The sequence below is a fragment of the Genypterus blacodes genome, unplaced genomic scaffold (genome assembly GCF_046128005.1).
Source record: "Genypterus blacodes isolate CSIRO-AG114 ecotype Tasmania unplaced genomic scaffold, CSIRO-AGI_Gbla_v1 ptg000005l_1, whole genome shotgun sequence".
Classification (NCBI taxonomy): Eukaryota; Metazoa; Chordata; class Actinopteri; order Ophidiiformes; family Ophidiidae; genus Genypterus; species Genypterus blacodes.
Window position 1 is genome coordinate 152,631 of NW_027466819.1, and position 23,783 is coordinate 176,413.

Here is a 23,783-nt window from a genome sequence, read left to right on the forward strand (position 1 = left end):
ACCAGAAAGCCCCACTCACCACGTCTGTTTGACATCATAGGTAGGACACACTCCTCGCTCCTTACTCTAGGTTTTTCCGGTGTCCGTTCTGAAGCACATTGTGATGGAGGAGAAACATGCATCAGCGGCCCTGAGCAGTGTGTACGAAGGAGAGGAGGGCAGAAGGGGATTAGGAGGCAATCCTGGTTCCTCTGTGCTTTACTGCATTCAACAGCTTAGATCAGATTAAGCTGGGATGTCTTAGTGCCTGAGTGAGACTGACAGAGAGGGAGACAGTGACAGACAGGGACGTGCTTCTTGATGAAATCCCAACAACATCTCTATGCCATGTAACACAATGGATTAAAACACATTGCTAATTGGACTTTGCCATGGAAACATACAGCCAAAATGCAACTGTGGTGACACTAAATTTGATCCACAAAATAGTTTGCAACTGTAAACCTCTTCAGTGTGGTAAAATCAGCTGACTTTAGACCTCCAATGTCACAAAGTTAACTAAATTAAATTATTAAATGGCATAATTAAGACATCATACAGGAAACTGGTTGTAGCTTTCCAGGATGAAATCATAATGCAGAAAAAGTTACAGATTTCTAATATACACATATATTTATGACTGATACATTCATGTTCCTGCACACACCTTCAATTCTATTCAAACCTGAATGTGATGTGTGCATTTTTACGAAAATATAACAATATTATAGAAGGGATTTATGGACATTTGGCCTTAGGAACATTAACACTATTTATCTGCGAGGTTGCGAATTGTATGATTTAGTCGAATGATATCACTGTTTAATTGCCTGTTATCTCTCAGTTTAGATGAAAATGTATGTGTCGAGTTTAACTTCTGCTCAGACTCGCTGTCACATGAACGTCACATGACAGAAGGTGACGTATGTTGTAAACTGTCAGCTGCTCGCTCAACCACAGATACTGAGGTGAGTAACTCAGCTGTTTTCTTCCTTTATTATCGTTTAATGAAGTACAATCTTGCACACATGTTATCTGCACAAATGCTTTATTCTAACGTGACTCCTCGTGTATAGGATGTCACGATATTAGCGTGGTAAAAGACCTGTGAAGCTATGCTACCGTAGCTTAGCATCTCCTCCTCTTATTATGCTAACTTACTCCCGGCTGTCAGTGTTAGCGTTGCGAACGCTACATTCAGACATTTAACGCGGGTGTTTCATCTAAACGCATTTCATCTAGCCGGGACTGCTACGGTATAACATGACATTACATGAAGCACTGGTGTGTCTTGAACGCATCACGATACGTTCGTGACATTGGGTTAGCTAGCTAGCATGACCTGCTGCTAGCGGATTCAGGATCATATGTGACTGTTACTTCCTAAATAAGACCAAATATGAACAGTGCAGTAATGACAAATGGTTTTAGCTCAAATATCCGTTTTGGAAAATATTGAAATTCGTTTGTTGCGTTAACATTACAGTAGTTTTATTTAATGTCGTTTGTTATGATGCCTTCAGGACAGTGCGATGTAGACTGCGTAAAAAAGCTTTGGAGTGAAGATAAAGTACTCAGTATTATTATAGTTTGCGTAACAACATCTGTATTTTTGTAATTTATTTTGTCATTTCATTGTATTTGTGTACGTTTGCTCTCTCCACTGTACTTCTGTCACAAATGTACCACAAATGCACCTTGACACTACTTCTATCTTCTCAAACAATCCCTCAGTGAATATACATATACAGTATTATACACATATACGTTTGTCCATACAGATATTGTAGCCTGCATTTGACAAGATGGACATCCGTGGCGCCGTGGACGCTGCAGTCCCCACCAACATCATCGCTGCGAAGGCAGCAGAGGTTCGGGCCAATCAGGTCAACTGGCAGTCCTACCTGCAGTGAGTACAAACCACTAAAGGATGTAATGTTATCTTATTGCTCTGCTTCCGATAATGTAACCTAGAGAAGATAGATTTGCTACTTTATAGTCGTGTTGCTCAGGATGAAGTTACACTGAACACACTGATGTCTTCAGTGTGTTTGCCCTCACACATAGCAGCACTTCTGTCTTGTGAGTCATTGCCTTGAGTTAAACTTCCTCTTTGCGGTTATGTTTTAAGTTCCAAAGCACATTTCCATGGTTTGATTTCTGGCTCTGTGTCAAGCTTAAACACTTGACTTCTGAGAGCTTATTTTTCTGGTCAGTATTGTATCTATGTGCTGTTTCAGCTCCGTGGGTCAGCCGTTGTGTGGTTGTGTGTATGTGTGGTATTTGTTTTCAAGTGAATTGTCACTACTGTGTAAGCTGCCTCTTCAATTAGATACAGGGTGGTAGGATCTGTTTATCACCTCACTCCAGGGCAAAACACTGGGTTTTATGTGCCGCTCGATCAATGTCGTCATTGTCTCCTAGGGGTCAGATGATTTCTGGTGAAGACTGTGAGTTCATCAAGAAGTTTGAGGTGGCGAACTCTGAGGAGAAGCAGCTCATCCTCACCAATGAAGGACATCAGGTATTGGAGATTGACTTTTTTTATGACATTTCCTACAGCTGATGATGATCCCGGCTCGTATCTAAATGTCTATGTTGTCCTTTTACACAGTGTGCAAAGACATTTCTGAATCTGATGGCCCACATTTCCAAGGAGCAGACGGTCCAGTACATCCTGACTCTGATCGACGACACTCTGCAGGTACACAGACTGACTCCTGACTAATGAGACTTCCATATAGAGGTTTAAGGGGATCGACATTCATACAGTATGCAACCGAAATATGGATTCAATCACAGTATCTCAACATAAACTCAAATTTAGACCTTCAATTAACTAAACAAAGATCGTAATGGGGCATTGAACATTTGTGAACTGCATTCTTAGCAAATACACAGTCAGGCAGTTATAGAGGAGTGACTGGTTCCGCTCAAGAACATTTGCAAATCCTATTAATCCCATTGTCCTTTTAGGAGAACCATCAGAGGGTGAACATCTTCTTTGATTATGCCAAGAAGACAAAGAACACCGCCTGGTCCTATTTCCTTCCAATGCTGAATCGCCAAGACCTCTTTACAGTCCACATGGTGAGTAAGAAGATGTTGTTGACATGCAAAGGAAGGACTAAACCAAAGTTCGAAGGCTGTTTGTGACATTAAACTCCTGGTTAATTGCTAAATATTATAGGAAGCTATGAATCAGTTTCTAATCATGGCAGGGCATCAATAATTCCTCACACAGAAACCTTTCTTTGAAAACAGGCAATTAAGGTAATTATGTCCCTTTGCCACTGTATCTCATGTATGATGAAAGCGTCGTAGCTGTGTGCTGCGTCAGAACCCCCACATCCTTCATTAAACGTGCCTGCCAGAAGGTTCCCAGTAGGTGGGCGCAGAGTGACCCGGCATTTAGACCGAGCCCCAACACCACCGCTGACTCTCGCTTTTAAATCACAGCCTCCATATTTGTTCACGTCCTCCTCCTCCACGCCCGGGCCGGCATGCGATGATGATGGTGCACATCAGAGGGCCGAATTTGTTGCTTTCTCATCACAGGACATGAGGGAGAGCTAGGGGCAGCTTTTCAAGAGCAAATTGTTGATGAGACAGTCAGATCATGTTTTTTGTGTTATGTCTGTATTTTTCTGGTGTTTTTGCTCGGAACGTTGTCAATTGGAGGACTTCTTACCTTTGTGCCTCCAGCTGGCACTTTGATTTTGTTTTCAGTCTCTCCTCCAGTCTCTTCAAAGTCTTTTGAAGCGAGAAGAGAGAATGTGAGCCATGTTGCCGCACATATATGTATTTTTACACACATCAACGTTGCCTTTCAAAGCTGCAATAAATGATTGACATTACTCTCATTAATGCCCACATAATGGTAATTATATTGTCATCTGTTTAATTTAAAAAGGCCTTCCTATCTCCCTGTATTAGGCTGCGAGGATCATCGCCAAACTGGCTGCGTGGGGCCGCGAGCTGATGGAGGGAAGCGACCTTAACTACTACTTCAACTGGATCAAGAGCCAACTCAGCTCACAGGTAAATAGAATGACGTGCAAACACTTCATAAATGATCCAAAGGGCTGTTTGATGTCCGACTTCATCCCTGTCCCCATGTCATGGACTAGATTTGATAGGAAAATCAATCCATTGCAGTTTAGCATAGACTTGACATTTATTCTCCCAGTTTCCCATATTGATTATCAATACCTGAGAGTTTGGACCTCTCATTAAGTAAGATAGACTGTGTGTGTGTGTGTGTGTGTGTGTGTGTGTGTGCGCACATGTTCACAAGATGCATTTGTTGGTTTGATGCTGAAGATGATGCATGAATGTGCGTGAGCCTCCTGTCTTGTCGGATCTCCACGCCTCTTTGATTCGTACACAGGAAAGATTCCAGCTCTCTCCACGCATCTAATGTTAGCTTTTGAAAATGTCCCTCACTCTTTCTTGTGATTCTCCTCTGTCGCATTCCCTGCACATAATCTTCAATCATAATCATAATCTTGCGTCCTTTGTTCTCAGCTGGCATCACGTCTCTCAGCAGCGTCGTTCAGCAGCGACGTAGCAATCCTTCCCTGAGTTCATATCTTTTTGCTTGTGTTGCACCGGAGCGGTCGTGTCAGAGCCGGAGTCGGCTGTGATGAAGGAGCCGCTCTGGCCGCTCTGTAGGGGCTCTCTTTGCCTCGCCGCATGCAGACACTGGGGGGAGCAAGCCGGTGAAGCGGCGGAATATTGATTCCCAGTTTGACCGGCGCTTCCACTCGCTCCACCAGTGCTCCTTCCTCACATATCTGGAGGAGACGTTGCACTCAGATGCAGCCTGCTGTTGGAACAAAACAGTTTAATTTTAAATGTTCCCCTCTCTGTCAAATGTATCGAGGCGTATTCACTCTCACGTCCACAAACAAGTCTTAATGCTTTGTGATAATCATTCCTCCTCTCAGCAGTCGACAGCTCAACCAAATCGGCCTTTGGACATTTCCAGCTCGTAAAGCTCACTGCCGTTGTAAGATCAGAGGGAAGCGCTGAGCATATCTTCCAACAATCTTTGCACCTGTTTCTTTTGTTTATCTCTCATTAGAACCTACATGGTACAGGTCCAGAATCAGGCACAGGAGCAGGAACTATTTCCCCCAGTGAAGTGAGTATGAGTGACGTGTGTCGTCGGGGTTTTCTCTGGCAGCTGGCAGCGTTTGTGCAAGCTGGTTTCTGTCAACTGTCAGTGGTCTCTTCTCTTCTTTCCCCTCTCTCTCCATCCCGTTCTTGCACTCCCCCCCCCCCCCTTTTCATGACATAACTCCAGATTCTTTGCTGAGATCTCGCGGCTTATGGCGCAACATTTTAGGGATTAACATTCAATGGGGAACGTTTCCATTTAGACGGCATGGTGTTTGCTGCCACTGAACTGTAGCTGAAGCAGATGCTGCATGCCATGAAGCACTTCTCCCTCTAATGCTGAAGGCGCATGATGAAGACAGCTTTGGCTTAAATTAGAGTAACAAGAGAAAATTGATGTAGCATTTGCACAACAGCATCCTGACGCTTTTCTGTGTCTGACATATTAACACGGCAAGATTATTTCGGAGAATCGTGCTCAGACATCTGTTGACGCCAGCGCTTTCTAAAAACTGAACAAAATCTCTCTCCTCATCCCTTCTGCACTTTCAACCAGGTAACCTCTCCTCCTCCTCCTCCTCCTCCTCTATCTGGTCTTTACTGCTGCCTGTCTTTCGTGCTGGACTTCTTTGCTTTTAGACGCCAAACCTCTTTTTGTAACAAATTAATGTGATCTATTTCCTCCTCTCAGCTGCCTTCACTCTAATCTCAATCTTCTACTGTTCTGCTCAGGTGTGCTGGGGCTCTTTCCTGACCGCTTTCTCTGTGTGAGCATGTCTTTAACATGTGCATACTATAGATTGCATGGGCAAGTTTTTGGACTGGTCTTCCCACACTGTGCCGTCTCTGCTTGTCAACCACTACATGTTGCGGAAGTTGCCGTTGTTGACCTTTCTAACATTCTGCCTGTTCTCCTGCTTACATAGCTGAGAATCACAGTTCGGTCTTGCTTCAATGTTTGCTTTTGTCCTTTCGCAGAGCTCCCAGTACGTCCAGTGCGTGGCTGGATGCCTTCAGCTGATGCTGAGGGTCAACGAGTACAGGTTTGCCTGGGTGGAGGCCGACGGCGTGAACTGGTGAGCCACAACTTCTTCTAATGTTTCAGCAGAGTGTGGAAAATGAAATGCAATTTAATAGATGATGTCATAAACTGCATGTTAAACATCCACATGTCCACACATCCACTGTTTCCATTGTTGACTGTTAGTTTGTTGTGTAAAAGTAAACAAGTGATTACCAGCAGCTTCCACCTGCTGCTATCTATAGATCCATTCATCTCCCAGTGTAGGCTTGACCGCTCTTGTTGATGTAGATTACATAATCCTCACACTTCTATTAAGTCTCACCTCTAAGCGCTTCCTCTGCCACCGTCACCGTCCACCACTGTCCATTATCACACAGCTCGCCCGTCACTGAAACACTGTCGGAACATTGTATCCGCCGCCATCATCGCTGATAATGGATGAGCTGTGCGGTGGGGACAGATGTGAAAGCTCTCTGGACGTAGACAACAGCGTCCACATCCGTCCACATCGCAATTTTTCAATTTCTTTCCATTATGTTGTTTTCGCCCTCTAATCCCAAAGCATCACGGCGGTGCTGAGCAACAAGTGTGGCTTCCAGCTCCAGTACCAGATGATCTTCTGTGTTTGGCTGCTGGCCTTCAGCCCTCAGTTGTGCGAGCAGTTGCGACGCTACAACGTGGTGCCGGCTCTGTCCGACATCCTCCAGGAGTCTGTGAAGGAGAAGGTCACCCGGATCATTCTGGCTGCTTTCAGGGTACGTGGGTAAAGATTTCCTCCATTTTGTTGAGGAAATCAGTGCGTAATACCAGCTTTCCTATTTGATTCGATGCCCGGAAGTGTTTCTGTACCCAAACAGGAGCATTTAAGTGTTTAAAAAGTCTTTCCCAAAGTTTTCAGGTAATTCATTCATGCTGCTCTGAATATTTGCATTTAATTACGCTTGGATACACAACAAGAGCAAACTCCAGTGACTAATGTAAAAAAATTGGATGAAGCAATCAACCAAATAATCATAAAAGGCCCGTAAATGTGATTTGCGACGACGCTGCTTCCCTCTCAGCCCCTGAGCTGTGATTGCTCACGGCATCTGTTGGACATTTAATTTATTTCTAAAAGCCGGCGTGCTGGACCTGGGCTGCTGTTTGCAATTATGTCAGCTTATGAATTCTCCATCCCGCGGCCTGGCACAACCGAATTAGCGGCCGTGGCCTCCACTCATCTCATCACGCTGAAGTGCTTTCCAGCTAGAAGTAAATACAGCGTCAGACAGGAGTCCAACACAGGTGTGGTAATGACTTCTAAATGGATTTTAATCACGTTGGGGCCTGATGGTGTGATGTATTGTTCTCTCAGACCTTCACCTCACCTCCAGTCACTCTTCACCTCAGTAATAATTATCCGCTCTGTCCCCCATCAGATAATAATCATATTAAATGCCAGAATACCAGAATATTCCAGAACTTTTGAAAGAATCTTTGTGTGGGTCGGTGATGTCGTGCCGCCGTCACCCGTAGCTTCAGAACACAGCGGTGACGTTTGATTACATGACTGAAACATGAGCTTCACTTTGAGCTTTCACATACGGGAGGCAGGTCAGCTGATTGACCGACCCAAAGGCAAGGCACCGAACTGGAATGAAGCCGGGTCTCGCCTCAGTGCGGCTGTCACCATCCAGCGTTGTTTGTTTGGATAACGACCTGATATAGCAGCTAATTAAAAAACCCTCACTTTAGGCCGTGAAGGTAAAACCCAGCAGACACAGGTTTGTGTGAGAGCCAGAACGTGAACACATCACCTCTCGCAGGGATTAAACCCCCCTCTCACGAAAAGCACAACAATGATCATGCGTGTCGCTCATTTTCCCAAATGATCTAATTATGAGAATGATAACGCTCACTACATTACCAGTGTGCGACTGAGATCATCTGGACCATCTGCACATTGTTGGGGATGAAAGGTGTCAGTGTTACAGAGCTCAAAAGCCATTTTAATTTGGTTTTCTGAAGATCAACCACATGTCTTATTAAATGTAACCACATCAAATGGAATTGGAGCGAATTGTTTTGTAGCCTTATGGCTTCAGAGGCAAACAGACTCTGTAGAAGATGGATCTTCTCTGGGTGTTGTAACCTACGGACCCTCGTGTAATTCCCCCGTCTCGTTCACAGAATCTCCTGGAGAAGTCGTGTGAGAAGGAGACGCGTCAGGAGTACGCCCTGGCCATGATCCAGTGCAAAGTGCTGAAGCAGCTGGAGAACCTGGAGCAGCAGAAGTACGACGACGAGGACATCACAGAGGACATCAAGTTCCTGCTGGAGAGGCTGGGAGAGAGCGTGCAGGATCTCAGGTACTTCAACGCAATGAGTAATTCATGCGAGTGCAGAGTGGAGAGTGCTTGTGTGTGTGTGTGTGTGTGTGTCGCCTCACTGCTCTCACATCACCAAGGAGACTGTAGAGAATGACTTCACATACTCCACATGTTTGGTATTAGCTTAATGCAGCATTTTTATGAATCCAGTCTCTATTTCCTAGACATACTCTGCATTGTTAGCGTGTGCCACTCCATCCACTGCTCTACCACTCTAATCACTCTGGGGGAAATGGATGTTATGAGTGGAAGCAGCATTTTGTACAGGACTGGCACTGATAACCATGGCAATGCTTTTGCGCCTGACGAGACCTTTGCTTCTCTTTTTCCACCCGACAGCTCGTTTGATGAGTACAGCTCCGAGCTCAAGTCGGGCCGGCTGGAATGGAGCCCCGTGCACAAGTCTGAGAAGTTCTGGCGCGAGAACGCCGTGCGCTTGAACGAGAAGAACTACGAACTCCTCAAGTAAGACCAATCACATGTCGGTTCATACAAACTTCTTCTTCCCTCCGGCACAACTACATTTTGTAATCCGGGTCACTGGTCACATACGGATAGTGAAAAGCCGCCAACACTCACCCGCATCAGCATTCCTCTCTGGTTGATCTCCAATCCCAGAGAGCGGCTCACAAGAGATCAAACAATCATATTTGAAATCCAATCAAAGTCCTAATCTACTCATCTTGTTGTCTCAACACTGTAATCAGCCCAGGCATCATCTCTCCGCTCTGTGTTGTCGTTTATAACTTAAAAACCTTAAACTCCCTGATGTGCGTCTTTCCTCGCCGACACCTGAGAAGGATGTGATTTTCCGAGTGTAACGGGTGTTTGTAGGAACGCCGCGCCTCCGACAAAGGGACAGGCGCCTCGTCTGAACGGCTCTCCTTTGTCTCCCCTCCTCCGACAGGATATTAACCAGGCTGCTGGAAGTCTCCGACGATCCGCAAGTCATCGCCGTGGCGGCTCATGACGTGGGCGAGTACGTGCGGCACTACCCTCGCGGCAAACGGTAAGAACCTCCCCCCCGTCACCTCGCAGCCTCTATTACTCTCAGATTACGCTCACACCCAGGGCACGGATGTCCATTATCTGGCAGGTTGGACAGGATAATAATAGTTTCCCTCTCGTGCTCTTCGCCGCTCCCCCCATCTCTCGCCGTCTCACCTTGGTAGTCTGGATTTGTTAAGAGAAGGCGAGCATCAGTTTCCCCTGGCATGTCGCAGCACTTTCGCCTCCTCAGATAAGATCAGTCGACGCCGCTGTTATCCTTTCAAACCATCACGTCCATTATGCCAGTTTGTCCTCCTTGATTTTAAAAGCGCTTCATCATTTCTTTACAAGGACGCCGGAAACATTTTCAGACACGACGGGTTGATTCCAAAAAAAAGCAACTTCTCCGTGTGGATAAATGTTCTTCTCTCTTTCTCCCCCCCCTTTCTTCCTTTTCCATTTCAGAGTGATTGAGCAACTGGGCGGCAAGCAGCTGGTGATGAACCACATGCACCATGAGGATCAGCTCGTCCGCTACAACGCCCTGCTGGCCGTGCAGAAGCTCATGGTCCACAACTGGTATGAACGCTCCTGTTATCTGGTGGTGTGTGTCTGGTACAAACAGGAGGAACGAGGAAAGCGAGCCAGATGAAAGCACTTGAGGCCAGTGAAAGTGTGTGTGTGTGTGTGTTTATTGGATTCGGGATGGATGAGCGTTCCAAACCCGCCCCTTTCCATCAGTGAGTGCTGCTCAGCCAGTGCGTTTGCTGCAAAACAGGCAGGTTGTGTCGTATTGTCGCATCCATATTCCTGACGGATGCTGGACGTGTGTGTCCTTGTGTGTCCGACGTCCAAAACACGAGACGGATCCCATCTGCACTGCGAGAAAAGTCAAAGCTGTTTGTACTTTGTTACTGAGAGCACTTTGATTCATTTTTAAGGCGCCACTACCGTCTAAAATACTCCACTTTAATCTCTTGTTAGTTGTCTGTCCACCCGAAACTCGCTGAATCAACAAGGAAGCCTAAATGTGTTTGTTCTCTCGCCCCTATCTCAAACACACTCCGGCCTCCCCGAGCAACTGCCGATGGGCCGATTGTGTTTTATTGGCTTTGTGTAGTGGGTTTTGTCACCTAAGTGATCACCTAATGTGTCACGTAAACTACAGATCCACTGAAGTGTGGGGAGCATTGAAGATAAGGAGGAGCAGAAATCCGAAGCCGGAACGTTTTAGCAGCAGATTCCCGTAATGGGAACCTGCAGAGGAAGATGCAGCGTTTCCTCTTCACCTGCGAGTGATTGTAGCTCTGAGAACGCACATCGTATCTCACTCGAGGGTTAATGCGGTCTCTGAGAGTAGGGACAGCTTTCACAGCACATCTGTCTCTTCCCCCTTTTAGAGTCTTCTCGCCTTCTGCGGTGTCGGAATTCGTCTCAGCGCTCACGTTTGTGCTTTCTGCAGAGGCCAAAATGTCGCTGATGATTTGACAGGAAATCAGCATCTTACTTCTATTGCTGGAGCTTCAGGTGACCTCTAGTTGTCACAGTCGCAGGGATTTGTCAACACCTCGTCTGTGTTGTGTTATTACGGATCAGAATGGGAATCTGATGGAGCCACATCAGCACCGAGTGCATCTGTTGTCTCTGTCTGTCGTGAAGTGTTTTTCCCTCGGCCCAGTTTGAGTTTGTTTGCCAGTGGCGGCTTCTGTTCTGCGGGAGATCGCGTCTCAAGGTTGTTTCCCTCGCGCTCAATCGTCCGTTCGCAGAAAATGATTAAATACATATTGAGTTTGTTTGTTTTTTGTTCTTTTCGTTCATCCCTCCCTCCACACGCGTGTCTGAAATCATGCAGAGCTGACATTTCACCAACGCTCACCATGCCCTCTGTCACCTTTAGTGCTTTGTTGTTGTTGTTTCCAGAAGAAGTATCTCCTCTTCTTTACTTACAAAAGCCTTCTGCTGTCATGACGACGGCAGAGTCCATTGTTTGAGCTGAGAAATTACAGTTATTCATCGGCTTCACCCACATTCTGCTGTGTTAAAGTGTCACAATAAGAAGAACTTCTTCCCTTCAGCTCCGTATCCATGCTTTTGTACCGACCTTCATCGTCTCTCCCTTCTTCAGGCCTCGGCGTCTGGGCCAGACCCTGAAAAATAACGTTACATAAGTTGTAATTATATATTTCGCTCTCTCCCGCCGCCCTCTGTGTGGCACTGCAAGTCTGTCTGAGATCACAGTGTGCTGCCTTCAAGGAGCCGCAGAGTGTGAACGAAGAAATGAGCGCCTTCCTCATTTCACCTCAAGCAGAGTTTCAGGGGACCTAATAATCCTAAGGGAAATCGATTTTGCACCTCTCGAATCTGTTCCCCCGCCGAGTTTTACCAGTGAAGAGGAGAGGGTGTTGATTTCCACTGACCACATGCTGAACATGTCGACGGGCTTTTGAGTTATGTTGAGTGAGAAACGTTTTAATTATTAGCTCTCAGTCTTCTCACCAAGCTTCAGCAGCTCACGTGTCCCTGCTGATGGGACACGTGAGCTGCTGTAGAAAGCTCACTCACTCACTCACTCACTCACTCACTCACTCACTCACTCACTCACTCACTCACTCACTCACTCACTCCACTATTCACTCACTCACTCACTCACTCCACTCCACTATTTGCTCACTCCACTCCACTCACTCACTCACTCACTCACTCACTCACTCCACTAGTCACTCACTCACTCACTCCACTTCACTATTCGCTCACTCACTCACTCACTCACTCACTCACTCACTCACTCACTCCACTATTCACTCACTCACTCACTCACTCCACTATTCACTCACTCACTCACTCACTCCACTATTCACTCAATCACTCCACTCCACTCCACTATTCACTCACTCACTCACTCCACTATTCACTCACTCCACTCCACTATTCACTCACTCCACTCCACTATTCACTCACTCACTCACTCACTCCACTCCACTATTCACTCACTCACTCACTCACTCACTCACTCACTCCACTATTCACTCAATCACTCCACTCCACTATTCACTCACTCACTCACTCCACTATTCACTCACTCCACTCCACTATTCACTCACTCACTCACTCCACTATTCACTCAATCACTCCACTCCACTATTCACTCACTCACTCACTCCACTATTCGCTCACTCCACTCCACTGTTCACTCACTCACTCCACTCACTCCACTCACTCCACTCACTCCACTCACTCCATTCACTCCATTCACTCACTCACTCACTCATTCCCGTGGCTGCTGCAGAAACTCCGCCTCCACACTTACACAAGCCCGGCTGTTGTCAGGTGCCGTCATGCTCTCCCCGGGAGTCCTTCCGTCCTTCCATCTACATACTGTTCCTACGCCGACACGCCGCAGAGTGACTCAAGGTCATTACTGCCAGCTTCCGGAGAAGTCTAAAGCTTTCAGATGTTTGAATTCATAACCGAAGACGGTGAATGAAGGATCGGCGGTTTAGAGCAAGATCGAGCAGAATTCCTGCATCAGAATATGGTTGGCTCACCTGACTGTATGCAGATGATCCACTGTTGTTCCAAGAAGACAGAACTCACAGTTGAACCATGCAGGGAAAGCACTTATATGTACGAAAAAAGGAAGTTTTAGTTTTTAGTAGTCTTGACATAATAAGTGCAGCATTTACAGTTCTTCTGCTGTTTCCTTCTGACAAGTGTTTGATATTTCCAGTGGAGGTGAGGGGAACCCTGAGAATGTTACTGCCAAGAAAAACACTGAAGGAGAAATGTGACCTTTCACAGCAGCTGGTAACAGTTGTCAACACAAAGAGAAATCACAGAATACAAAAAAAAAACAACAACACTTTTTTGGTTTAATTGGGTAGACGGGAGAAGGCGCAAGATAATGTTAGTTGCCAAGCGATTCAAGGGTGACGCACTCCCTCAGGATTCCAGGTCTATTTGTGTTCTTTCCGTCTTGTCTATAATTGACATCAACAGCGTCGTTTTTAAAAAGAGTTGCTGTAGAGTTTAGAGTTGAAAAGTCTTAACTCACGCTGGAATTACTGAAATACCCCCAGGTCCTCCTCTGATTGTGATGGCGTTCAACCCCAAACATACAAATTAGCACTGTTCAAAGACCGGACGGGGAATTCTGTAGTCTGATGATGTAACGGCTCATCTGTCGCATCCTGACACCTTCTTCTCCTCCTTCTTCTTCTTGTGTTCTCAGGGAGTATCTGGGAAGACAACTGCAGTCCAGCGACCAGCCGCAGGCTCCGGCCGTAGCCGCCCGCTAAAACCTCCTCCTGCACACGCGTGTTTGTGTATCACTGTGCGGATGAGTGTGTGGGTGTGTGTGTGTATGTGTGTGTATACTGTACGTACATGCTGGCTGCTGTCCATTCCATGTAGTGACTTGAAAATCAAAGGCGTGTGTTCTCCTTCCCCTTCTTCTTCTTCTCCTTCTCCTTCTCTCTCTGATTCTTGATGTTATTGGTTGATCCATCTGTGTTGTGGCCTCACAGCTAAATGGTGTTTGGTGGTTGGAGTCAAACTCTTGTGATAATGTATAAAAGCTGCAAGTTATTTAAGTCTTACCTGTAAAACATTGTATGTGTGTGTGTGTATGCCATTAAAGATGCTGATCTATGGAGTTTGTGTTGATTCTTGCTGCATCCAAATTCAATTGATTTTGAAAACACCTTCTCTTCTTCTTGGATAGAAACAGTTCTCTCTCCAATTGTAAAGTTAAATAGGCGTTATTGTGGTAAAATAGATGCAATTTGAATGGGTGATTGTTGAAGCAGATTTTCAGTCTTACCAACATCACACACAGACATTTAACAGACACATGCAGACGCAGCACTGAAAGAACAAAGCTTTCAGTCCTCGGACGCCTGTTACTATTCTCCTCCCTGGCACAGAAGATAAACGACTATAATCTATTTACTCTAGCCGAGCTGCTCTGAGAGAAAACGACTTCACGACCCCATTTTCAGGCGTTCTCCTCTGTTCTACTCCCATCAGACTTTCAATTGAATCAGCCGTCGGTCTCGTGTCCCTGACCTTTCTCTCAGATATGATTGTCTCTCTTTGCCATCTCAGCACTTTAACAACGCTGATCGCTCCTAAAGCTTCTTCTAAGTTCGTATCGCTACAGCAACAGGCAGAGCTGAATGTGTGAGTGCCACTAGAAACCGGCGCACCAGGGAAGAATCTCCCCCAAACAACGTCAATGTGCCAGAATAACAACTGCGTTGAAGTTCTGCAGACGCACTTATGTCGTTATGTTTTGTTTACCTTGCATAATTGAGTATTCTTAAGTAAAAATGATTTGGGTGTGACAATATCAGAATGCTATGATGAGCAGACGCACAAAGCATTGTCGCTATAGTAACAGTATAGGAATCTGACACTGTCTTACCTTGGATTGGTTTTATAATCACTTTATGATGAGTCAATATGTGATGTTATCTAGATTGTGAGTAAAGCAATCATGTTTTGTTCATGCAACCTTTAAATTGAAGTCCTTTTGTAATGTCTGTGTGTGTGTGTGTATACATTATATACAACGACACACAGGCTATAGGAGAACATTGTCACACTGTAATATTGGTAACTACAGCCAGTACTTTCTACAGCCTGTGTCTGAGCAGTTAATCCCTCTATTGGGAATGTGTGTGTGTGTGCGTGTGTGTCCAGACAGCTTCCACTGAATCCACAGAACAAGTCAAACTCTCATCTCTCCCTGTGTGAGCTCTTCCAGGTAGAACTGAACAGCTGCACCCAAAAACCAAACCAAGCCTTTGAATTTGACTTTATTTTCCTTTTCCCTCTCAGCCTCCATCTGTGAAAAGCTCCTATCCACCCTGACTCCCACAGGGCGAGTTCACTGAGCGTCTCGAGTGTCCTTAACTTTCTCGGCTCCCTTTCGCTGTCTTTGCAAAGTCCAACGCAGTCGCCCCTCTTCCTTTGAAGTCTAAAAGGTGCGTGGAGCTTTAAAGTTCAGAGTCAATATTGATGTAGAGTCTCTGATGCAGTCGCCTGAGTGTTATTTACAATGGCACACACTCTGTGCTCCCTGTGCCGCTCACCTGTAACATCTCACTGACCGGACTGGACTCTCCCCCTTCTCCTCTCTTTATTATGCTGCCCACACATGTTTTTCTTCAAGGCAGAGTGTGATGGAGGCTGCTGTATCTTCACAATGGGACTGTGAGGCTCTCTGATAGTGAAGCTGAGCGTGTGAGTGTGTGTGCGAGACCCTTAATTGTTCATATACATCCCCACTTAAGTCCTCATTTGTCCAAGCTTACAGCGTAGTGATTTGGAATGCATGTCACCATGTGCTGATGGCGAGTGCAGGTTTAGGTGTCATGCAGGTCACATCATCTCCATGTGCAGCGTGGTCGCTCGCTGCGAGAGGTGAAGCTTCATCGATCAAATCCCCTCGCTCTTGTAACCATGGGTCAGACTATCCGTTCCCATAGTGACCATCAAAACAAGGCTGAAGCCGAGCGAGCGAGGCAGTGACCGAGCGCCGCGCAGCAACTAGGCTCAATTTTAACCTGCATCTGAGGAGAATCACAAATAGTGTTGACGGCTTCCTCATCAGCCTGAACATTGATCCCCCGTGTGTTATCAGCTGTGCAGCCTGGGAGCTGGAAGAGCCCATTACCCGCCTTTTTCCAGAACATTCTCACTGCTGATTACTCTTCCCTCTCTTCCCCACAGAAGGACACAGTTACAATAGATCTCTAATTATATTGGAAATGCTTGAGATATCAGCATTTTATCTTCTTTCTGTACAGTCGCCTCCAGAAGTGTATAATCACATTTAAGAGATCATTCCGATTAAGGATTCATCTTTTATACATTTGTCCTCCTGCAGGACATTTGGAGGCAATTTTTACATGAAGCTGCTTCTGTAATATTGAAATGACACGGCCATTCTGATTAGAAACGATTCCGCCGTTGCTCAATAGAAGCGGCGGAGAGGAAGCAGTGACTCTGTCCTTTCAGCCACAGCATCTCCAATATATTCCTTTTCAAATGAGAAAATACAAATGTTACGTCAGAGCAGATTCAGAACGGACAGATTCCGTATTCAAAGCAGCTCTGCAGGTTTTTTTTGTCTTATCTTTTATTTCTCTATTTTCCAATTTCACTCATCCGGTCCAGTATTGTGCGTTAGGTAGAGACGGAGGTGTTAGGGACAAAAGGGACCCGTGGTAATCTGCCCACTTACCCCATTTAACTAAGGATAGGTCCTTTTTTTTCCCATTTTACTCGTCGAGGTCACAGTTAAACCAAGCTGCATCCGGTTTGTTTGTTTTTTTCCCCCGACTTAAAGCCACTTTAACAGCAAATTAATGAGGGCGGAAGGTAGAAATTGCATTAAAGAATGATGTGTTTCTGCACGTTCTGAGTCTTGTGTAACTATAGGGTCACTGCTGTTCATAATGAGTGAAGAACTGTGACCTGAGGAGAGAGAGAGTGTGTGTGTGTGTGTGTGTGTGTGTGTGTGTGTGTGTGTGTGTGTGTGTTTGAGGGGGGGGTCGGATCTTTATGCCTGGCCTGGTTTTGCTGATGATTTTGTTTTGTTATCACCTTTTTTATGAAATTGAGCTTTTGCTGATGAAGCACTGAAGAGCTCCCAGCTGGTCAAAGATATACAGAATAATACCAACAACAACAACAACAACAACAAAGGAGGCCCTGGTTTACATCACTACAGGCTCATTCACTCGTCCTTCTCTCTCTCTTCCTCAATGGGTAAATTAACATCGTAGTCGTGAGTGAACATTGAAAGCATCACGGAATTATAGGCACCAACCACCAAAAGGCAGCAAAAAGCAGAATTGCATTTCCTCTTGACCTTTTTCTTGTTCCGTTGAAATAATTTCCTCCTCCTCTTCCTCCTCTGCAGCTGTGATAAAATGGCGGGTTTGAGGAGCGGTGCCAGATTGAAGCTGGGTGCAAACTAACCTTTGACCCACAGTTGTTAAGATTAACGGCGGATTGCTGCGGCGCTTTCACCTGAGGAGAAATGCAATTCTCCCGTTTTTGCTCCCGCAGGTTTTCGGGGTCAGAGGGTAAAACCTCAGGGAAGCAACACATATTCCCTCTGATAAACGCCGTCGCCATCGCCATCCTCCGAGCCATCGCAGTCATCAACAATAGAACACACACGCACAAAATAAGTCTTTGTCACTCAAGCAACACATTGGCATGATGGGTCTCCAAGCAACAAGTAGCAGAGCCTGAAACAAAGGAGAGGAAACAGCTTGTAGGTGCCGGATCCTACCTTGATTTCAAATCTAAAGGAATGCAATCAAAGTTCAATTATCAGTCTGAGCTTTGGGGTTTAGTGGTAATCAGGGAATCTTTCATCATTTTGATATCAAATAACCTCTTTTGACACACTTTGTGATGCGATGAGCCGGTTTGAAACACACCCAATCCTGAAAATCTTCCTTCTTTTTCCTCCTTCTTGTGGATCATAACATGGTGCAGCTGGCAAACAAACGTCTATCACAATTCATCCCTCTCAGATCTTTAATGGATTGCAGCGGTATAAGGACATGGGGTTGCTAGGGAACATCTTCAGAGAGTGTGTGACATCATGAACGATCTCTAAAGATGTTGATGTTTACTTTTACGAGGAACTCTATAAAGTATAGATACTGGAGTGATGTGATGTGAGATTTGGAGAATATGGACCTCAAGCATCCCAAATGTTGATTTTAGCAAATATGTCATCAATCAAACATGAAGATTATGGATCTTCAGTTCCAGTGGAGGTTTGATGTGTGTGTGTGTGTGTGTGTGTGTTGGCTCAGCCTGTGATGTCACTGGCTGAGCAGTGCGGCTTTGAGCGCGCGCCTTCGGGGAGACGCAGCAGTTGCAACAGGCAGCTGCGACTCTTTCTGCTCGAACGCAATTGGACGGCAAACCTTTGCAAACACACTGATCACACACTCATCACGCACTGATCCTCACACACACGCTGCTCCTCATCACTCCAGGCTGATTTTGGATGAACTTTTTTCTGTTTTTGTTTTTTTTTGTTGTTGTTTGAAGCGGATCATCAGGCACAAAGACGCTGTTGCCACCGGAGTCTGTCGCGCTCTTCATCATCGCACCACTGGAACCAACTGATGAAGACCTGATCTCATTGTTTCTGCACAGCAATCGTCGCTTCTTCCTCCACATCCGGCGCTCCTCGTTGCTTTCCCCCCCGGTCAGTTTGCGCACCTGAACGCCGGCTGGTGCGAGTGAGTGTGTGTGTGTTCCTAAGTGTGTGTGTGTGCATCTTTCGGCACCATGGATAGCGGCGTGGTGCACATCTACAAAGAGGAGCACCGGTGCCAGGCGGAGGAGTGCAACCCGAACTTCACCTGGCAACCCGGCGACCCGGACGCCCTCAACCTCACCGCCAACGGCACCTGGGACACCGAACCCGAGCCGCTGTCCCCCATCATCCCCATCATAGTGGCGCTGTACTCGGTGGTGTTCGTCGTGGGCTTAGTGGGCAACTGTTTGGTCATGTACGTGATCATAAGGTAAGGACGTGCAGGTGTGATGATGGATTCAAAGATGTATGGAAGGAAAATGGCTTTTGTTTAACAGTTTAATCAGTTATTGTGGAGGTACTTTGCTCATTTGTGCTCTTCAGGATGGAAATGATCACACAAAGACAGCTTAACATGTTGGGTTTTGTTGGGTTTGAGTGTTGGGATTGTGCCTAAAAGGTGTGTGTTTGTGTGTAAAATGTCTAATAAAGGCTTTACTCTTATTCAAAGCTCATATATGTCACCTTCCTTAAATGCTGGATGATAGATTTGACGTGCAACAGGTGAGCCCTGATGGTTAAGTGGTGATAAATAGGAGTTATAGCTTAAGATTCTCCCTTCAACCTGCAGGTCCGTCTGCTGCACAATGTGGCTGCCAAAGTGAATTTTGTTTAGTCAGGAATTCTGCTAAATACACACACAGATACACACACACACACTTTTAGAAACTCTTGCAATCCCCCGTCTTCCTTCTTCCAGATACACTAAAATGAAGACAGCCACCAACATCTACATCTTCAACCTGGCTGTGGCCGACGCTCTGGTCACCACCACCATGCCCTTCCAGAGCGCCGACTACCTGCTCAGCTCGTGGCCCTTTGGCAAGGTGGCGTGCAAGGTCTTCATCTCCATCGACTACTACAACATGTTCATCAGCATCTTCACCCTGACCATGATGAGCGTGGACCGCTACGTGGCCGTCTGCCACCCAATCAAGGCCCTGGACTTCCGCACGCCCGTCAAGGCCAAGATGATCAACGTGCTCATCTGGGTGCTGTCGTCTGCTGCCGGGATCCCTGCGATGATACTGGGCAGCACTCAGACCAGTAATGGTATGAGCCAAACACACACACACACACACACACACACACACACACACACACACAGAGAAACACACGCACACACTTATTGACAGGGTTGATATCCTGAGTGCATGCAAGCTCACATGGCGTTATTTTGTTATTTGTTTTGAAGTTGCATCCATCACTGATCATCATAGCAACCGATGACATCATCTATACGCTCTGTTCGATGACCTTTCATAGAAAAGTATTAACCTTTAATTCTGCCTGGTATAATAGGTCACCACTGCGCCGAATGAAACGACATGTGGAAGACAGAAATGTTTAAAGCTGAAAAAGTTGCCAATAAGGGCAATTTCAAGCATTAAGCCTTTTGAATTCCAACACCAATCCACTTAATTGGCTTCCAGGAAATGTCTTCAGATTCCATGAAGCAAATAAGTTTTACTGGAGGAGTTCTTTTATTACAGCCGCTTGATGAAGATGAAGCCTGTGACAGACATAATGAGTCTCCCTAGAATGAGAAAGAGACTTGAAAGTGTTTAAGTGGCGGCGTAATGAACTGTTCGTCTTCACAATGAGCCTCTAATCACTCAATCAGCATATTGCACTTTACTCAGAACTATTAGAGTTAGACTTTGAGGCCAGGCTCTGATGATGATGATGATGATGATAATGATGATGATGATGATGTGATGTTCTAATGTGATTCTGTCAGGGACCACAGAATGCGCCCTGCAGTTCCCTGAACCCTACATGTACTGGGACACCCTGATGAAAATCTGCGTCTTCATCTTTGCCTTCGTGGCTCCCGTCATCATCATCACTGTCTGCTACACTCTGATGGTTCTAAGGCTGAAGAGCGTGCGCCTGCTGTCTGGCTCGCGCGAGAAGGACCGGAACCTGCGTCGGATCACGCGCCTGGTGCTGGTGGTGGTCGCCGTCTTCGTGGTTTGCTGGACCCCAATCCACATCTTCATCCTGGTTAAGTCGCTGTCCCACCACGTGCCAGAGACCACCGCCGTCATGGCCGCCTACTTCTTCTGCGTGGCGCTGGGCTACACCAACAGCAGCCTCAACCCCATCCTCTACGCCTTCCTGGACGAGAACTTCAAGAGGTGCTTCAGGGATTTTTGCTGCCCCAGCGTTCCGGGACGCCGGGACTCCCAGGGTGTGAGCCGGGTGAGGAGCACCCTGCGAGACCACTCGTGCCCCGCTGACACCCGGGGAGACAGGAGACAGGCCAGGGCGGTATGACTAGCCATGGACACGTCCTCCGCCCACTATCAGGGCCCAGAGGACTCCAACGATCTGTGCTTGACTCAAATCTCTGCTTTCTGAGGGCGGAGCTACAGGGCTCAGTGTGATCTTATCTCACACTATTGATCCCAAAGGCCTCCCAAAGCATTCACAATTTTATCCTTTAATCTAACACCTTACTAGCCCCTTGAACTTTCCTTTGTGGCTTTGGAGTCTGCATAAATCAAAACAGCTTAATTTGATCCTTAACAGGCCAGAGTGAATCCCTAAATGCTCCTTAATACGCCTCGAATGAAGAGCTTGATCCTAATAGAAGCTTTATCAAAGCAGCATGTCTGATAATTAGGTGCTGTTTGATATTCTGAGGTCAGGGGGAGCGGCTGGGGGGCGGGGGTCCCTAGTTTGTATCAGGGATAATCAAATCGCCATGACGATTATGTATGATATTGACTATCTGAGGCACCACGAGCCTTTCTCCCTAGGTGACTGATTTTATGCATGAAAACAAAATGGTGTGAAGACTTAAATAACCTTTGAAATGTCAGACGCTGCACCCGACACAGGATTCACGCGCTTGTTTCCACACAGTATGTTCAAGCCATGAGACACTCAGAAAAAGGAACAGTACTGGAGGTGATTAGATGAAGGAGAATATTAAGAGAGTAGATTGATAGAGGTTATACTGTATATTGACTCAAGATGCCCATATAAGGCAAAGCTAAAGGGTTTTATTGTGTAGCAGCATCAGGTTTGTCCTTTGTCTGCAGGTGAATAAAAAGATGAACTACGGTATTTTGATGATGTCACTGTTTAGGGAAGAGATGACATCATAAGCACTGTTTTGAATGTGTTGTGTTTCATGTTTACTGTTTATGAAAAGGTTTGTAGTAGGATCTTTGTTGTCTTTATGTAGAAGTAATCTTTGGAGAGGCAAAAGAGCATTTTTTTACTCAATGACCTCACAGGGATCGTCTGCAAATCACAGCAAAAAGAAACTGAGTTAATGGAATGTGTCCTTGATGAGATGATGGTGACAGTTTGTTATTCAGAACCTCCAGGCAGTTTAACACCCGCGTTCACACACCTTTGAATATTTTTAGCTGCAGGTGATACATCTGAACTCGGAATTTTGTATTATATTATACATAGGGGCTGTCAACCCGGCAAAGTGTCAGTAATGTTATTGTACGTGAACACTGGGGGGAAGGACTCCACGGCAACAGCCCTAAAGACAATAACATGCTGTATACCTGCTGAGATGTGTGCAGCCATAGATTTATCTCCATATATAGAGAAATGTATCACTTTTCTGCTTTGTGTTCATACAAGACGAGGATCATTTATGATGAGACGTGTTCTAGCGATTTTACATTGTTTAAAATGCTGTAAAGCTTAATTTCGGCTTTTAAATCAGAGGCTTTTGACATTTTTTAATAGTTAAACATGTATAGTAGCTGTAAATTTCATTCTGATACAGTAGGTCTGCAGAAATTGTGTTTTGGTGCCTTGTTTCATGCCTTATCTTAAACCTCTAAACTCTTAACTTGCTCTCTAAAGGTCTGCAGTTACCCATCTTATCTTATCTTATGCACTGTTTACATATAATCCAATTGATTGACTGTCTTTCTTTCTTTCATTTATGATTTTAAGTTCAAGTATGCAAATATGTACATTAAGCATATGATTACTGTTATTTCAGTACACATGATTACAAGTATTGTAGCCTGTCGTGCCTCTGGGAACGTTGTCACAGACCACATTTATCTCTGTTCTGTTATATTTACAGCTCTATGCATTATACAACACAGTATGGATGTGTTGCGCTATGCTTCATTGCTTACTATTGTATCTCTAAAGTATTTTGCTGTATCTCTTAGCTCTTTAGTCCAGACATGTGTAACATATGTGCAACCAAGTCACAATAAAGCTGTAAAATCTGAAGGACGCGAATTCAGTTCAATTCTTTACATCAAAAGGCTCAAAGAAAACAAAGTAAACATAAAGAACACAAAAACAACCATGACACGAGAACCCACAATTTCAATCATTTTTAATTCACAGCCGGCAGTATAGTTGCAGTTTAAAAAGGTAGTGTTACCATGGTGATTGCACTGACTGAAAGCAGCGGCTCAAGGTCCGCTGCGCTCACTCACAAGGCGTTTTGTGGCCGTGGCCTTGCAGGGGAATTTGCAGTATTGTAAAGTATAATATTTTATTTCATTTGATTGTGTTCTGCACCAAAGCTGTTAAAACCCCACATAAGAGACATTTGAGGGACAAATCTTTTTCAAGGTACATTTGAATGAGGCAGTAATTATGCCCACCCAGGCTCAGTAACAGCCCACAGTGTCGAACAAGCCCGTAATTACCTTCACTGTGCAGAGACAAGTCACTCGTTAGTTGCTGCACAAAACATAGGCTGTACTGTAAAGGCAAACAGTGGGAAATCAAATCTGCTATAAATATCAGATGGTGGGTTTAGACAAGAAGAGAGGCAAACATGACGCAATACCACTTAGAAAATCACAAATCAGCATTTATCCGCACATAAAGAAGACTCAGATGGGTTAAAATCATGTGAAATATTTGATGCATTTTCATCCGCAGTGAGTGTGTGGCAAAGAATGACAAACACAGGGCTGTCAACGGGACAAAAGGAGCCATC

At 45.5% G+C, this 23,783-nt stretch overlaps 2 protein-coding genes across 2 annotated transcripts; both read left to right on the plus strand.

The window, feature by feature from the left end:
- Window positions 1–870: 870 nt before the first annotated feature.
- atp6v1h (ATPase H+ transporting V1 subunit H) lies at window positions 871–14,130 on the plus strand. The gene is made up of 14 exons (XM_076147870.1): window positions 871–947; window positions 1,761–1,888; window positions 2,404–2,503; window positions 2,594–2,683; window positions 2,956–3,069; window positions 3,916–4,020; window positions 5,066–5,125; window positions 6,079–6,176; window positions 6,687–6,879; window positions 8,294–8,472; window positions 8,833–8,958; window positions 9,401–9,502; window positions 9,949–10,062; window positions 13,712–14,130. The coding sequence occupies exons 2-14, from the start codon at window positions 1,785–1,787 to the stop codon at window positions 13,776–13,778; spliced, it is 1,452 nt and encodes a 483-aa protein (XP_076003985.1). The 5' UTR covers window positions 871–947; window positions 1,761–1,784; the 3' UTR covers window positions 13,779–14,130.
- Window positions 14,131–18,807: 4,677 nt separating this feature from the next.
- Window positions 18,808–21,115, plus strand: oprk1 (opioid receptor, kappa 1). Its single transcript, XM_076147612.1, has 3 exons — window positions 18,808–19,046; window positions 19,536–19,888; window positions 20,577–21,115. The coding sequence occupies exons 1-3, from the start codon at window positions 18,808–18,810 to the stop codon at window positions 21,113–21,115; spliced, it is 1,131 nt and encodes a 376-aa protein (XP_076003727.1).
- The last annotated feature ends 2,668 nt before the right edge of the window (window positions 21,116–23,783 follow it).

Coding starts and splice junctions, on each gene's coding strand:
- atp6v1h (XM_076147870.1), top strand. CDS start 1,785: ATGGACATCCGTGGCGCCGTGGACGCTGCAGTCCCCACCAACATCATC. Junction 8,473..8,832: donor GAGAGCGTGCAGGATCTCAG/GTACTTCAACGC, acceptor TCCACCCGACAG/CTCGTTTGATGAGTACAGCT. Junction 9,503..9,948: donor CACTACCCTCGCGGCAAACG/GTAAGAACCTCC, acceptor TTTCCATTTCAG/AGTGATTGAGCAACTGGGCG.
- oprk1 (XM_076147612.1), top strand. CDS start 18,808: ATGGATAGCGGCGTGGTGCACATCTACAAAGAGGAGCACCGGTGCCAG. Junction 19,047..19,535: donor GTCATGTACGTGATCATAAG/GTAAGGACGTGC, acceptor TCCTTCTTCCAG/ATACACTAAAATGAAGACAG. Junction 19,889..20,576: donor CAGCACTCAGACCAGTAATG/GTATGAGCCAAA, acceptor TGATTCTGTCAG/GGACCACAGAATGCGCCCTG.